Source organism: Carcharhinus amblyrhynchos, chromosome 21 (assembly GCF_965287045.1).
Source record: "Carcharhinus amblyrhynchos chromosome 21, sCarAmb.v2.hapA, whole genome shotgun sequence".
Taxonomy (NCBI): Eukaryota; Metazoa; Chordata; class Chondrichthyes; order Carcharhiniformes; family Carcharhinidae; genus Carcharhinus; species Carcharhinus amblyrhynchos.
The window spans coordinates 4,482,004-4,498,708 of record NC_137344.1 but is presented as its reverse complement, the minus strand read 5'-3'; the positions used below and the strand labels follow the sequence as shown (position 1 = coordinate 4,498,708).

At 42.9% G+C, this 16,705-nt stretch overlaps 1 protein-coding gene across 4 annotated transcripts in view; it reads right to left on the bottom strand.

Moving 5' to 3' along the window:
• atad5a (ATPase family AAA domain containing 5a) overlaps positions 1-16,705 on the bottom strand; it is a 63,822-nt gene that overhangs the window by 2,392 nt on the left and 44,725 nt on the right. For 3 of the 4 annotated variants that reach the window (XM_080209308.1, XM_080209311.1, XM_080209310.1), the window contains 5 exons: positions 16,108-16,172; positions 14,066-14,246; positions 12,135-12,340; positions 7,217-8,103; positions 339-497 (listed from right to left, as the gene is read on the bottom strand). In XM_080209308.1, coding sequence (XP_080065434.1) covers positions 339-497; positions 7,217-8,103; positions 12,135-12,340; positions 14,066-14,246; positions 16,108-16,172 — 1,498 coding nt within the window. The remainder of the gene's footprint in view (positions 1-338; positions 498-7,216; positions 8,104-12,134; positions 12,341-14,065; positions 14,247-16,107; positions 16,173-16,705) is intronic. The other variant, XM_080209309.1, reaches the window with a different exon arrangement.

Sequence of the window (16,705 nt, the reverse complement as noted above, 5' to 3'; positions counted from 1 at the left end):
TGGAGTTTTAATAAGCAAGCAGGGCCATGTCAGACTGGGATATTGACAAAGACATGAATTTCCATCAACTTAAGCAAGTAACAAGCAGAAACCCAGCCACAGGCCCACAGTAGGGACTGCTGTCCTTGCAACAAATGATAATCAGAAGGCTCAGAATGGAATCATGCAATCTCTCAATTGGTTTAGTTAATGACCTTGATGGGTTGAATTTCACTTGTATTGAGTGGGGATTGTAAAGAGTGCAAATTAGTGAAGAGGACTGTTCTCTTTTGGCTTTTTGCTTTGATTAAAATCATCACTAATAACCGTCTTTGTACCAAGTTACAGAAGAGATATACCTGCGTTTTAGTTTGCCTTGTTCTTTCAGTTTCTCTGTCCTGCAGATAGTGCGGAGAGCTGGCAGATATTCCACAGCACTGACACGTCTGTTACCCAGACTTACAAACGCCTTGCTGGAGAATACGGTTTTCAGTACCTCTATTCGTTTAGACGCAGTGCTGAAAGAGAGACAACACACACAGTTCAGCACTTCCTAGATTCAGAAAATAAAAAGGTGTTTTTATCTCACAGGCACTTTCTCTGGAATGTTTGCAGCTTCTGAGAATTGGAGTTAATTGCACTGGCTGCGCTGATTGCACTGACCACACATCTCTGCCCTTCGCGCTACAACTTGATCTGGATATCAAAGTGACTGAACATCAGTCTTACGCTGGTAAACACTCCCCTTTTCCTGTCAGAAGAGTATTAAACGTACCAACATGTTATTCTTAGGTAGAAAGATCAACTTCGGTTAATGGGCTCAGACAGCTGAAAACAAAATCAGGTTTTCTTGCTGGGAGTCCAAGTGTGAAGTATTGCTGTAACTTAACCGTACACAGACTAGACTGACTCACTGGCTGAGTGGTGACATGCCTGAAACAGGAAGATGCGGATTGAACACCTAATCCAGACTCATAGCCAGTGTGGTTATGATAGTACGGCACCGTCACAGGGTCAGTCACCAAGGCAGAGCTGCACTGTTGGAGGAGCAGTCCTTCAAATCAAACATTAAACTTTTAGTGTGGGTGTAAAAGGAGCCTGTGGCGTTCTCTAAACTGTCTGTGCTTTATATGCTCTGTCTGAGGCCAGAACTCTCCATTCACCTGACGAAGGGGCTAACCCGAAAGCTTGTGAGTATATTATCAAATAAATAGGTTGGACTAAAACCTGGTGTTGTCAGACTTTTTACTGTGTTATTTGAAGAGCAGGGGATTCTCATGGTATTCTAGCTGGCACTACCATAGGCAATGAATGTATTGCTGATGGTGGAAAATTGCTGTGCGCAATCTAGCTGTCACATTTACTACAATACAGCAGCTACAGTTCAAGTATTTCACTGGCTGCCTAGCTCTCTGGAACATCCTGAAGATATTCACTTATTTTAGTGATTGTCTAAGAATAGCTCCTGATATCTTCATTCTGGATGACTGTGATTTGAAATCATCTGCCATGGCACTTAGTATTGTTTGTGGTTAGCTCATACTAATTGGACATCGATACCCCTGGGTCTCTCTCCATATAAAATTCTACCCAATGGTTTGTTTTTTTTCTCATTTCAAATATCATTGAAGTTATCCTCACTGAACTTCAGTTAATGCAGTTCAGCAAAGTGAAAGTTAATTTATTACTCACAAGAAGGCTTACATTAACACTGCAATGAAGTTGCTGTGAAATTCCCCCCATTGCTACACTCTGGCACCTGTTTGGGTCAATGCACCGAACCAGCACGTCTTTCAGACTGTGGGACGAAACTGAAGCACCTGGAGGAAACCCATGCAGACATGGGGAGAAGGTGCAAACTCCACACAGACAGTGACCCAAGCTGGGAGTTGAACCCAGATCCTTGGGGCTCTGAGACAGAGGTGCTAACCACTGTGCCGTCCCTAAATATATCAAAAAATTGCCCTCATTTCTAAACGTATAGCTTCTATCTGTGTATCATCAGTGATTAACTGGACAGCCTATACTGATACTGTGATCACAGATTATTTAAGTACCTCAAGACTCAGAAGGTCCAAGCACAGATTTCTAGGATACTGCATTCCACAGCTTCCCCCACCCCTTCTGTACTTTCTCTTTAACGAATTAGTAATCTCTGTATGTATCCTATCCCTGAGTCAGCACGCTGCTCTGGCCAACAATCACAGTCTTTCACAAAAAGAGGAATTTATAAAAATAAAACCATTGTGCCAAACAGTTAACATGAGCACTTAATCAAGCAGTTTCACAAATTTTACAGAAGTCAGTCAGGCAAATAACACCAGAGAGAACAAAACACAAGTGTCAGCTATTAAATCCCACCTTGTGATTCCAGCAAGTTCTATTTGTGGCATTGCAAGAGTTGAATTTATTGCAAATCTTTCTGACTTTCACTTTAAATAAAAAGGAAGGGGAGAACTTGCATTCAGTGTCAGAGCACCATGCAGTCCAGATGAGGAGAAATTACTTCCTTCTAGAAGTAGTGAATCTGTGGAGTTCACTACCCCAAAGTGCGGTGGATGTTGAGTAAATTTGAGGAGTTAGACTGATTTTTAATTGGTAATGGGTTGAAGGCTTATGGGGAGAAGGGAGGAAAACGGGGGACGAGGAGCATATTAGCCATGATCGAATGGCAGAGTGAACTCGATGGGCCGAATGATTCTGCTCCTGTATCTTATGAACTTGAGTGCTTTCAAAATGTGTCACATTATTAAAGTTGGGAAATACAGCAGCCAATTTATGTACAGTAAGATCCCACTGAGAAACCACTCCACATAATATATTTTACTGATGTTGACACTGATAAATAATGGCTTCAGGACTCTGGGGAGAACTCATTGGCTCTTCTTTGAATGAAGCTCTGGGATATTTTAAGATCACCTGAACAGGTTTAATGCCTCTCTGGCATCTCTCCTGTACTATACTGGAATGTTCGCCCAGATTTCATCCTCAGTTCCTGGAGTGAGCTGTCAGCCACATCCTTCTGACCCAAGGGAAATGCACCACCCTTGAGCCAAACTGCCTGGGGAAATTCAAATGCCTATACTTGTAGAATCATTAAATCACTGAGGTAAATACAAAATATCGAGGAAACTTTACTATTCAAAAGCTGGGGAATTTCTGCAAGCTCAACTGCACCACCAACAGGCGATAAGTGACATTGCACCCACACACTGCCTGAAAAAAACTCAATCTCAGGATGTTGGTCTTTCTACAGCGCCAGCTTTTCTTTTGCACATCTCTAATGACCCTGAGGAAGCGGCGATGGATCTTCTTGAATCACTGCAGAATGCATGGGGAAGGGGTACCCACCCTTCACAGAGGGGGGTGGGGGGGGGGGGGGGGGGAGTGCAGGTGGGCAGGGACGTGGGTTCAATTCTGTGTGGAGTTTGTACATTCTCCCTGTGTCTGCGTGGGTCCCCTCCGGGTGCTCCAGTTTCCTCCCACACTCCAAAAATGTGCAGGTTAGGTTGATTGGTCAAACTAAACCTCCCCTTTGTGTTAGTGAGATTAGCAAGGTAAATGAGTTTTTAATTCATTCGTGGGACATGGGTATTGCTGGCTGGCCAGCATTTATTGCCCATCTCTAATTACCCTTGTGAAGGTGGTGGTGAGCTGCTTTCTTGAATCGCTGCAGTCCACGTGCTGTGAGTTGACCCACAATACCATTATGGAGGGAATTCCAGGATTTTGACCCAGCAATTGCGAAGGAACAGTGATACATTTCCAAGTCAAGATGGTGAGTGGCTTGGAGAGGAACTTGCAGGTGGTGGTTTTCCCATTTATCTGCTGCCCTTGTCCTTCTAGATGGAAGTGGTCATGGGTTTGGAAGGAGCTGTTCAAGGATCTTTGGTGAATTGCTGCAGTGATGTTGTAGATAATACACACTGCTGCTATTGAATGTCAGTAGAGGAGGCATAGAATGTTTGTAGATGTGGTGCCAATCAAGTGGGCTGATTTGTCCTGGATGGTGTCGAGCTTCTTGAGTGTTGTTGGAACTACACCCATTCAGGCAAGTGGGGAGTATTCCATCACACTCCTGACTTTTGTCTTGTAGATGGTGGACAGGCTCTGGGGAGTCAGGAGGTGAGTTACTTGCCACAGTGTTCCTAGCCTCTTATCTGCGCTTGTAGTCACTGTGTTAATGAGGTGAGTCCAGTTGAGTTTCTGGTCAATGGTAACCTCAAGGATGTGGGGATTCAGTGGGTACACCATCGAATGCTAAGGGGCGGTGGTTAGAGTGTCTCTTAATGGTGATGATCATTGCCTGGTATTTGTGTGGCACAAATGTCATTTGCCACTTGTCAGCCCAAGCCTGGATATCGTCCAGATGTTGCTGCATTTGAACATGGACTGCTTCAGTATCTGAGGAGTCATGAATAGTGCTGAACATTATGCAGTCATTTGCAAACATCCCTATTTGTGACCGTATGATGGACAGAAGGTCATTGATGAAGCAGCTCAAGATTTTTGGGTCTAGGACACTACCCTGAGGGACTCCTGCAGAGATGTGGACCTGAGATGACGACCCTCCAGTGATTCTGGAGGGTCATCATCTCAGGTGTACCAGGTGTGACTCCAACCAACACAGAATTTGTACCGTTACTCACTGATTCCAGTTTTGCTAGGGCTCCTTGATGCCACACTTGGTCATATGCAGCCTTGATATCAAGGGCTGTCACTCTCACGCCATCTGTGGAATTCAGCTCTTTTGTCCATGTTTGAACCAAGGCTGTAATGAGGTCAGGAGCTGAGTGACCCTGGTGAAACCCAAACTGGGTGTCACTGAGCAGGTTATTGCCGAGCAGGTGCTGCTTGATAGCACTATTCCATCACTTTACTGATGATCGAGGGTAGACTGATTGGGTGGTAATTGGCTGGGTTGGATTTGTCTTGCTTTTTGTGTACAGGGCATACCAGGGCAATTTTCCACATTGTTGGGTAGATGCCAGTGTTGTATCTGTACTGGAAGAGCTTGGCTAGGGGAGCGGCAAGTTCTGGAACACAAATCTTCAGTACTATTGCTGGAATGTTATTAGGGCCCATTGCTTTTACAGTATCCAGTGCCTCCAGCCATTTCTTGATATCACTTGGAGTGAATCGAATTGGCTGGAGACTGGCATCCGAGATGCTGGGAACTACTGGAAGAGGCCAAAATGGATCATCCACTCAGTACTTCTGGCTGAAGTTGCAGCAAATGCTTCAGCCTTATCTTTAGCACCGCTGTGCTGGGCTCCTCCATCATTGAGGATGGGGATATTTGTGGAGCCTCCTTCTCCAGTGAGTTGTTTAATTGTTCTCCACCATTCTCGAATGGATGTGGAAGGACTGCAGAGCTTAGAGCTGACCTATTGGTCATGGGATCGCTCAGCACTGTCTATCACTTGCTGCTTTTGCCACTTGGCATGCAAGTGGTCCTATTTGTTTGCTTCACCAGGTTGACACCTCATTCTTAGATATGCTGGTGCAGTTCCTGACATGCCCTGCTGCACTCTCCATTTAACCAGGGTTGATCCCCTGGCTTGATGGTAATTGTTGAGTGGGCCATGAGATTGCAGATTATGCTGGAGTACAATTCCGCTGCAAGTACAGTGCCTCATGGATGCCCAGTCCTGATCAGATCAGTTCGAAGTCTGTCCCATTTAGCATGGTGATAGTGCCACACAACACAATGGAGGTTTTTCCTCAATGTGAAGGCTGGACTTCATCTCTACAAGGACCGTGCGGTGGTCACTGTTACTGATACTGTCATGGACAGATATATCTGCAGCCAGCAGATTGGTGAGGATGAGGTCAATTCTGTTATTTTCTCTTGTTGGTTCCTTCACCACCTGCTGCAGGCCCAGTCTAGCAGTTATATCCTTTAGGACTCAACCAGCTCGATCAGTCGTGCTGCTGCTGAGCCACTCTTGGTGGTGGGCATTGAAATTCCCCACCCAGAGTACATTTGGCATCCTTGCCACCCTCAGTGCTTCCTCCAAGTGTTGTTCAACAGGGAGGAATCCTGATTCGTCAGCCAAAGGAGGATAGTACATGGTAACCAGTAAGAGGTTATCATGTTTAACCTGAAGCCATGAGACTTCATGGGGTTCGGAGTCAATGTTAAGGACTCCCTTCCAACTGTATACCAATGTGCCACAACCTCTGCTGGGTCTGTCCTGCCTGTGGGACAGGACATATCCAGGGATGGTAATGGTGGTGTCTGGGGTGTTATCTGAAAGGTATAATTCTGTGAGAATGACTATGTCAGGCTGTTGCCTAACTAGTCTGAGACAGCTCTTCCAATTTTGGCACTAGCCTCCAGATGTTAGTAAGGAGGGTTTTGCAGGGTTGACAGGGCTGTTTGTTTTGCTCTTGTCTTTTCCGGTGCCCAGGTCGATGCCATGTGGTCCATTCAGTTTCATTTCTATGTTGAGACTTTGGAGCGATTGTTACAACTGAGTGGCTTGCTCGGCCATTTCAGAGGGTAGCTGAGAGTTGCTGTGGCTCTGGAGTCACATGTAGGTCAGACCAGGTAAGCTTGGCAGATTTCCTTTCCTAAAGGACATTACTGAAGCAGATGGGTTTTTCCAACAATTGGCAATGGTTTCATGGTCATCAGTAGATTCTTAATTCCAGATTTTTTTTTTATTGAATCCAAATTTCACCATCTGCCGTGGGGGGATTCAATCCCAGGTCCCTGAACATTTTCTGGGTTTCTGGATTAATTGTCAAGTGATAATACCATTAGGCCATCGCCTCTTTGGGAGTTATGGGAATAGGGCCGGGGTGGGATCGTGGTAGGTACAGGCTCAATGGGCTTCGATGGTTTAACACTGGCAAGTTTCCGAGAGGTAATGCTCCCTCCAAATTGGGCTGGTGCCTGATTCTGTTGTAAATAAGAACATGCTGTGTTGAGGACAAACAGCAATCCCTTTAAGATGCCCACGTTTAGAAACCTTAAAGGGATGGTGCAGTGCCGCAAACTAATGGAGCTTTTGCGTGAGACTCCATTACATATTTGGGTAGACACAGCACTGGTGACAGAATTGGTAAATAAATATATATTGATGCATTGTAACAGATTGGGAAACAAGCTTCAAATTTTCCCCTCCACAATTATATATGGTATGGGGTGGGTGTGAGTACATAGGGGACTACAAAAAAGTGTTCTGGTGCAATTTAAATCACAGAATGCAGTTAAAAATGTCAAACATACCTCGTGTGACAATTGGAGAACTGCGTGGACACAGCATTACGGTTTTGCCGATTTGAAACCTGAAGAGTGAGCTCCTCCATTGGGTCCTTCTCTGCTTCCTCACACTTGGTAACAGGTGGCTTCATGATTTGCTGAATCTGTGACCTACATTTCTTCCAGCTCAAGCCTTCCACAGTCGCTCTCACCTCCCCAAAGCCGTGCAAGGACCACCAATCTCCCAACTCAGCCCGCCCCTCATCCGACATGCCACTTTTAATCTCTGCGGCAGCCCAGTGGTAACCACGCTGTCCACATGAACCCTCTCTCTCAACCGCACCCCTGTGGAGACAGCAGTCCAAGAACGAGATACTGTCCGCGAACTCGGCTAGTGAACTAAGACACAAAGATACCGACTTTTGCTCTGTTGGTGTCCTCTGTTTCTTTTCAGTAACTTTGGAGGAACCAGTCTTGTTCCTGGAGGGACCTTCTCCACTCACACTGTGAGCTTGGCTCTCTGCTACTTTCTCAGCAACAGACAGTGAGGTAGGAATTTCATTCGGTAAGGTCACAAAGGTATCGCTCTCATTCAGCTGCGTGTCAAACAAATCACTGTCATCAAACAAAATGGCTTTTCTGCGACGCTTCAATCTGTTAGAGGTTTTTACAGGGCTGACATCGACAGATGCGTTGCCATCCTGAAGCCTTCTTGCAGCTGTACTTGCAGGGTCACACACAGGAGACTCAGCATCTATAGTCAGATTTTCAGGCTGCTGTGGGTCAGGTACAACTCGGACTGGCAGAGGCAGAAGAAACTCCAAATTGTGGAATATGAAGTCCAGCTGTCTCCTCTGGAACTCCAGGAGAATCTGCATTTGGTTTCTCCACTGCTCCTGTGAAACAACCTCCTGCTGAAAGGCAAATCACAAACTATAGTTATAGATCAGCGTTAAAATAGAGCCACAGGAACAACTGTTGTGTCCCTCAATGTTTCAGAGCTTCAGAGAAAAGCTCTTGCTATTCAAAAAAAATTTCATTCAGGTTCACTATGTAAGGTTTCTTGAATCTACTGTCAGGAAAATGTAAGAAATTGTAATATTTTTCTGTTGGTAATATTCTGGTCACTTTTTAAACTGTTGGGAAATGAGAATGTTAATTAAAGCAAGGGACAGAGCAACTGTGTGAATCTCAACTGGGTTTGATGTGGTAATGAACCTAGCAATATTTCAAACAGATATTTGAAACAGGAGTGTACATATTACAGAGGTGGAGCTGCTGGAAGTCTTAAAGCGCATCAAGGTAGATAAATCCCCGGGACCTGATGAAATGTTCTCCAGGATATTGTGGGAGGCTAGGGAGAAAATTGCGGGTCCCCTAGCAGGGATATTTGAATCATTGACAGCCACAGGTGAGGTGCCTGAAGATTGGAGGGTGGCAAAAGTTGTGCCTTTGTTTAAAAAGGGCTGCAGGGAAAAGCCTGGGAACTACAGGCTGCTGAGCCTAATGTCTGTAGTGGGTAAGTTGTTAGAAGGTATTCTGAGAGACACAGGATCTACAGGCATTCAGAGAGGCAAGGACTGATTAGGGACAGTCAGTTTGGTTTTGTGAGTGGAAAATCATGTCTCACAAATTTGATTGAATTTTTTTTTAAGGGGCAACCAAGAAGGTAGATGAGAGCAGTACAGTCGGCGCTGTCTAAATGGACTTCAGCAAGGCCTTTGACAAGGTACTACATGGTAGGGTGTTGCATAAAGTTAAATCTCACGGGAACCAGAGTGAGGTAGCCAATTGTATATAAAATTGGCTTGATGACAGAAGATCATTGTACAGGGTTGTTTTCCAAACTGGAGGTCTGTGACCAGTGGTGTGTTGGGTCCACTGTTATTTGTCATTTATATTAATGATTTGGATGAGAATTTAGGAAGTATGGTTAGTAAATTTGCAGATACACCAAGATTGGTGGTATAATGGTCAGTGAAGAAGGTTATCTAAGATTGCAACAAGATCTTGATCAATTGGGCCAGTGGACTGTTGAATAGTAGATGGAGCTTAATTTAGATAAATGTGAGGTGAAGCATTTTGGTAGCTCAAACAAGGGCTGGTACTGGTAGGGTATTGGAGAGTTATAGAACAAAGGGATCTAGGGATACAGGTTCATAGCTCCTTGTAAGAGGAATCACAACTGGACAGGATGATGAAGGCATTTGGCATGCTTGATTTTATTGGTCAAAACATTGAGTACAGGAGTAGGGACATCTTGTTGAAGTTGTACAAGACATTGGTATGGTCACATTTGAAATACTATGTACAGTTCTGGTCACCCTATTATAGAAAGTATATTATTCAACTAGAAAGAGTGCAGAAAATATTTATTAGGACGCTACCAGGACTTGATAGTTTGAATTATAAGGAGAGGCTGGATAGACTGGGACTATTTTCCACCGAGTGTAAGAAGCTTAGGGTGATCTGATACAGGTCTATAAAATAATGAGGGGCATAGATAACATCGTTTCTAAAAAGTAGGGGAGTAAAAAAACTAGAGTCTATAGGTTTAAGGTGAGAGGGCGAAATACAAAAAGGTCCAGAGGGGCAATTTTTATCCACACAGAGGGTGATGGAGTGTCTAGAATGAGATAATTAAATTAAAATTGAACCTGTTGTAAAGTCTTGATATTATGTGAAGCCATTGTCATATTTAAGTATAATTTTTTTCTCCATTTCTCAATAAACATTTACTGTGCTTAATCACAAGTAGTCAGGGATGTCATTTCTGGATTTGAAAACATCTTCTCATACTATACAAATTGCAAACACAAACACCAGGCACAGAGAACAAATCGAACAGCAAATCAATAGATAAGGCTAGATGCTACAAAATTAACAAAAAGATAAAACTAAAGACTCTGTATCTGAATGCGCTTAGCATATGAAACAAAACAGGTGAACTGATAGCACAAATAATAAGTACAATTTTATAGTTATTATAGGAACATGGCTGCAGAGAGATTGGGACCTGAACGTTGAAAGGAATGTGACATTTATGAAGGATAGAAAGTTTAGAACAGGTGAAAGGGTAGCTTTGTTAATTAACGATGGTATTAGCACAGTGGTGTACAGACCCTCGAATTATAACCACATAGTGGGATAGACTATGAAAAAAGAGATAAATGGGAATTTGTGAGAAAGATACTGAAAAATCAAGGGGAATTTAATCTGGAGATAAATTGGAAAAATCAGATGGGCAAAGGTAGCATAGATGAGGATTTCATTGAACTTTTTTGGGATAATTTTTTTTAGAGCAGCACTTTCTGGAACAAAGTAGAAGGCAGGCTATGCTAGACCTGTGCACAGAGATAGGATTAATTCATAACCTCAGTGAAGGCATCCCTAGGTAGCAGCAATCATTTTATGACTGAATTTTTACATTCAATTTGAGGGAGAGAGGAATGCATCTAAGACTAGTGTATTAAACTTAAATAAGGGCAATTATGAAGGCATCAAAACAGAGCTGTCTAAAGTGAACTGGCAAATGCACTTAAAGGGTAGATCAACAGATGTTCAGTGACAGACATTTAAATGGAATCTTAGAATACACAGAATGGACACATTTCAACGAGAAAGAAAACTCTAAAAGGAGGGCTCTAAAAGAAAACTCTAAAAAAAGATTTCATTCAAGTTCAAGGAAATCCTCATCTATGCTACCTTTGCCCATCTGATTTTTCCAATTTATCTCCAGATTAAATTCCCCTTGACTTTTCATTATCTTTCTCACAAATTCCCATTATCTCTTTTTTTATAGTCTATCCCACTATGTGGTTATAATTCGAGGGTCTGTACACCACTGTGCTAATACCATCGTTAATTAGCAAAGCCACCCTTTCACCTGTTCTAAACTTTCTATCCTTCCTAAATGTCACATTCCTTTCAACGTTCAGGTCCCAATCTTTCTGCAGCCATGTTCCTGTAAGAACTATAAAATTGTACTTATTATTTGTGCTATCAGTTCATCCGTAGGAGAAAACCTACATAGACATAAGAACATAAGAAATAGGAGCAGGAGTAGGTCATCTAGCCCTTCGAGTCTGCCCCGCCATTCAATAAGATCATGGCTGATCTGAAGTGGATCAGTTCCACTTTCCCGCTTTCTCCCCATAACCTTTAATTCCCTTGTCAATTAAAAACCTATCTACCCGTGACTTAAATATATTTAGCGAGGTAGCCCCCACCACTTCAACGGGCAGAGAATTCCAGAGATTCACCACCCTTTGAGTGAAGAAGTTCCTCCTCAACTCTGATCTAAACTGCCCCTCCCCCCTTATCTTGAGGCTGTGCCCTCTAGTCCTACTATCCTTTCTAAGCGGGAAGAACTTTAACCTAAAGTTAAAAATAGTATTAAACTTGTAGAAAAAACATTTGTTTGCATAAAGATGAGTGGCAAGTCAAAGGATTGGGACACTAAGGGGCAATTTTACTATGGCCAATCCACCTAACCTGCACATCTTTGGACTGTGGGAGGAAACCACAGCACCCGGAGGAAATCCATGCAGACATTGGGAAAACGTGCAAACTTCACACAGAATGACACCCAAGGCCAGAAATAAACCCAGGTCCCTGGCACTGAGGCAGCAACCTCTGTAACACTGTGTTCAAGCGATTAGCTCTTTAACTGATCATAGAATCCCTATAGTGCAGAAGGAGGCCATTCAGCCCATCAAGTCTGCACCAACCATAATCTCACCCAGGCCCTGTCCCCATAATCCTGCTTATTTACCCTACTAAACCCCCATGTATAACATGCCTCCACTTTCCCTGAAGGTGCTGACTCCATATAGGAAATGGTTCCATAGTTACCAACCCTACCTCTTACCCAGTACTTTGCCCTTCAAATATTTACTTCAAATGAGGGAATATTAGTTTGCATTTCTTAGTGGGGAGCAATTACCTTGAACATGGAAAAGAGATCACTTGAAGATCCAGTAATGTGTTTTAAGCCAAGCAGGTTCTCTGTGCATCCTGTGTTGCATTTGGGAACATCCTGTGTCTTCACAATGGAGCCGTTCTTTGACAAATTCCCCTGGGTTTCTTCAGCAGCAACAGCATTTCCAACTGATTCTTCTTGAGCTGCGCTTCGAAGTGTGCTTATTTCTTCTGTTTATTAATTAAACAAACGGTGAGACCCACATAAAAAAGAAAGATTTTTTTAAAAATTAAAAGTAATTTTTAATTTTGGAATCAGTGCACATTTTAGTAGATACAACCCACAAGATTGATCTTTGTAAAAAGAACCTCACTGCACAGTGATTGCAGCTGCTGGACCAATGAGTGAAATTACTGAGAGACGTGAGGGACCTTAAATGAGGTGTCTTAGTGTATGAAGCAGCTTCAGTTTTAAAATTGCAGACTGTACAAAACTCTGGTGCGGCTGCACATGCGTACAGTTCTGGTCACCACATTATAAGAAAGATGTGGAGGCATTGGAAAGGGTGCAGAGGAGGTTTACCAGGATGTTGCCTGGTATGGTGGCAAGGTCTTGAGGAAAGGCTGAGGGACTGGAGATTATTTTCATTGGAGAGAAGAAGGTTACGAGGTGACAAGATGATCAAAGGATTGGATAGGGTGGACAGTGAGAGCCTTTTACCTCAGATGGTGATGGCTAACACAAGCAGACATAGCTTTAAATTAAGGGGTGGTAATTATAGGATGGATGTCAGAGGTAGGTTCTTTACTCAGAGGGTAGTAAAGTCGTGGAATGCCCTGCCTGCAGCAGTTGTGGACTCGCCAACTTTAAGGGCATTCAAATGGTCAGTGGATAGGCATATGGATAACATTGAAATAGTTTAGGTTAGAGGGTCATTAGATTGGTTCCACTGGTCAGCGCAACATCGAGGGCCGAAGGGCCTGTACTGCGCTGTAATGTTCTATGTTCTATGACTGCAGTTGGAATTATTTGGTCATTAGAGTGAGAAAGGAAGATGGTGAGTTAGATGGCTCCTGTTCACTCCAACTTTTAATTGAATACAGGGCGGCACAATGGGTTAACACTGCTGCCTCAGTGCCAGGGACCCGGGTTCAATTCCGGCCTTGGGTCACTGTCTGTGTGGAGTTTGCACGCTCTCCCCACGTCTGCGTGGATTTCCTCCGGGTGCTAGGGTTTCTTCCCACAGTCCAAAGATGTATGGGTTAGGTGGATTGGCTAAGACAAATTTTCCCTTGATGTCCATGGGTTTGTGGGGATAGGGCCTGGGTGGATTGTTGTTGATGCAGACTTGATGGGCCGAATGGCTTCTTTCTGCACTGTAGGGGTTTCTATGGTTCTATGAATATTAGAATATGTCTTTAAAAGAAAGATTAATCCAGGGGTGTGGCTGACTTTTAAAAGGCTAATGAGAACTGGCCTCTCTGCTTTGACTGCTCAAAGATTAATTGTTAAATTCAACTGGTAAGCAAACCAGTCCTACTTGGAACATCAGTTCTTAGTGGTATGTATGTTTTACTTTGGTAATGATGTGAGGAATGATGTACAACCCAGTGATGACCAGCCCAGTTGTCAAGGGAACAATTAATAAAGAATCACAAGAAGTAAGAAAGCCAGCATTCAACTGGTGCAAGACAACCCCCCAAAACAGATACGTGCATTGGGTAGAAATAAAGATCCAATGGTTTGATGGATCAATTGGTCATTTTCTGACTATCAAAGAACCTCAGAAGGTAGGGAGTGCTTCATGCTTGCATCATTAACTGAAAACTTCAATTTTTCAAATAGCTGGCACTGGAATTTTCTCAGACTGGAGAATGATCAAATCAAAGCAATTCAGTTTCATTCTTAGAAAAATGAATCTCAGTTGGAATGAACGTCACACAGGTTTCACTTACCTTCAGCAGGGAGGGGCTTATCCAGATGGTAGCCACCTCCACTTCTCACCCAGAACTGTAAGTGCAGGATGCTCTGTCGTATGTCACACTTATTAAGAGCAAGGAGTGCAGTGAGGTCCTTTGCATCAGTTCTTACATTTTCAGCCAGACACAAGAGCTGGAGGTAGCTGGCAATGTTTGTCTGGTGTAAAAGAACAGAAACCTTGACATGCCTCACTGGATCAGGCCTTTAGATGTAAATTTTCAAAAGCACATTTAATAAAACAAGGCTGTTTATACACACTATTTTCTTGTGATGCCATGAATATCAGCCAGCATGGAGATTATTGTAATTCCCCTGCCAATCATGCCTGAAGACCACATGCTGTTAGTGACTGGGAGTGATTTCATGCACACAATTTGTTTTATGTAAATTACCTCCCTGCTCACAGCATTTATTAGAGAAATGATCCTTATTTTATTGGAAGACTGTGTTGTAGTTTCTGGAAACCGACAGCTAATCAAGAGTTTCCCAATTTCAGGAATCGACAAAATGAATGAATATCCTAGTGTGAGAATGAAGCCAAGTACACCATAATCAAAATACCATGCAACGTTATCATCATGCAGTAATTATGGAATGCAAACAATATATGAAGCTAGGCAGTGTCCCACATAATGCTTTGTTCGGGATGAATTCTGGTATGTAATCAGGATGGTAGAGGATAGGCAGAGGGTGAGTTCCAGTGGCTGAGGTTTAACTACAAGATGATTTTAAAAGATTAAGAATCTCTTCCTTGTGTTGCTCACAAAGCCAAAGTGGAGTTGCCAGTTAATCACTGGCTATAGTTAACGGAATGCTCGAGACGGCTCTGGAAAAAGATACCGCACTTGTATTTGAAACCTCCAGAGATACTCTTTCCAGGGAACCATTCTAACAAAGGGAGCAGCGTCTATCTACTCGCTCTAGTGATTTCGAAAAGCTCTAACAAATCTCTTCTCAACCTTCTCTTCTCCAAGGAGAACAATCCCAGCATTCACAATTTATCCTTTTAATTAAAGTCCCTTATTCCCAGAATCAGTGTTCTAAACCTTCTAGCTACCTACTCTAAAAGTGTTCACATCCAGAATTGGACACAATATTCCAGTTTAAGTTTCATAACTTAAGTGTTTCATCAATGTTCCATCATAATTTCCTTGCTTCTGTATTTTATTTATATTTATAAAACCTTGGATCCTATACATCCTTTCAGCCACCTGCTTAACCTACCCTGCCACAGTCAATGCTTCATGTACGTATATCCACCATGTCGATGTTCCTGACCCCATTTAGAATTGAACCCTTTCCATTGCCTCCCCTAGTTTTTCTTACCCTACCAAAATGCATTACTTCACAATTCTCAACATTAAATTTCATTATTTAATTTTGATTTATTAAAATTCTGCCAGTCTGTCTATTGGGGCAGCATCATGGCACAGTGGTTAACACTGCTGCCTCACAGCGCCAGGGACCTGGGTTTGATTCCTGGCTTGGGTCACTGTCTGTGTGGAGTTTGCACATTCTCCCCATGTCTGCATGGGTTTCCTCTGGGTGCTTTGATTTCCGCTCACACTCTAAAAGGCGTGCTGATTAGGTGCACTGACCTGAACAGGTGCCATAGTGTCGCAACTAGGGTATTTCACAGTAACTTCAGGATAATGTAAGCCTTACTTGTGACTAATAAATAAAGTCCCTTTAAAAGTTGATCACAATCACCCTCAGTTCACAATGCCTGCAGGTTTTGTGCCATGAACATTTACTTAGTGTCTTTCATGATCTCAGGAAATACCAAAGCAGTTTCCAGCCAATGAACTACTTTTTGAAGCATGGCTATTGTGTTAATAGAAATATGACAGTCAAACTGTGCAAAGGAAGGTCCTATTTACAGCAAAGAGCCAATGACCTGATGATCATTTTTGTTCTGTATTGGTTTATTGGCCCCAGAACACTTGAGATCTCATCAGTTCACTAAAGATCTTTCATTATAAACTATAACAAAAAAAAAGAAACTGAGCAAACTTACCGAGGATGGCACTTTGAAGCGGATTTCTTCGAAGCAGCACTCAAACATTAAACTGAAGTTGGGATCTGGGGACCAATGACAAGGCCAAGGCTTGATAACCATGTTTAAAAAGTACAGGTACAATATTTTGAGAGAAAGAGGTGCTCAGTCAGAACAAGATACCAAATCAATGGAGCTTCCCCATATTCCTGATTGACTACAAGTGGCACATGACAGGAGACAAACCAGGTACACATGGCACAGCTGTCAGACACATCAAATATCATTTAAAAAGTACAACAACCCATTTTAGGCAATTGCTAGAGATTGTAATTTGGTAGAACATCAGCACAGGCCCACAAGCTTTCACCCAGACTCCCCATCTCCAGTAGACAAATCAAGAAGAAATTACGAGATGCTTGATGAGTTTCTCTCACTATGGTCATTCACCATTGCATTGAGTAGGGTTCAGTATTAGTACTAACCCTGCCTCAGTACTAACTTAGATTACACTTTTCTCTATCCTTGCCTCATAATCCCACTTGAGCACTTTGTAATACAAGCTTTTTAACATTCACCTGAAGAGAGACAGGATAATGAAAGCAAAATATAGAGACAG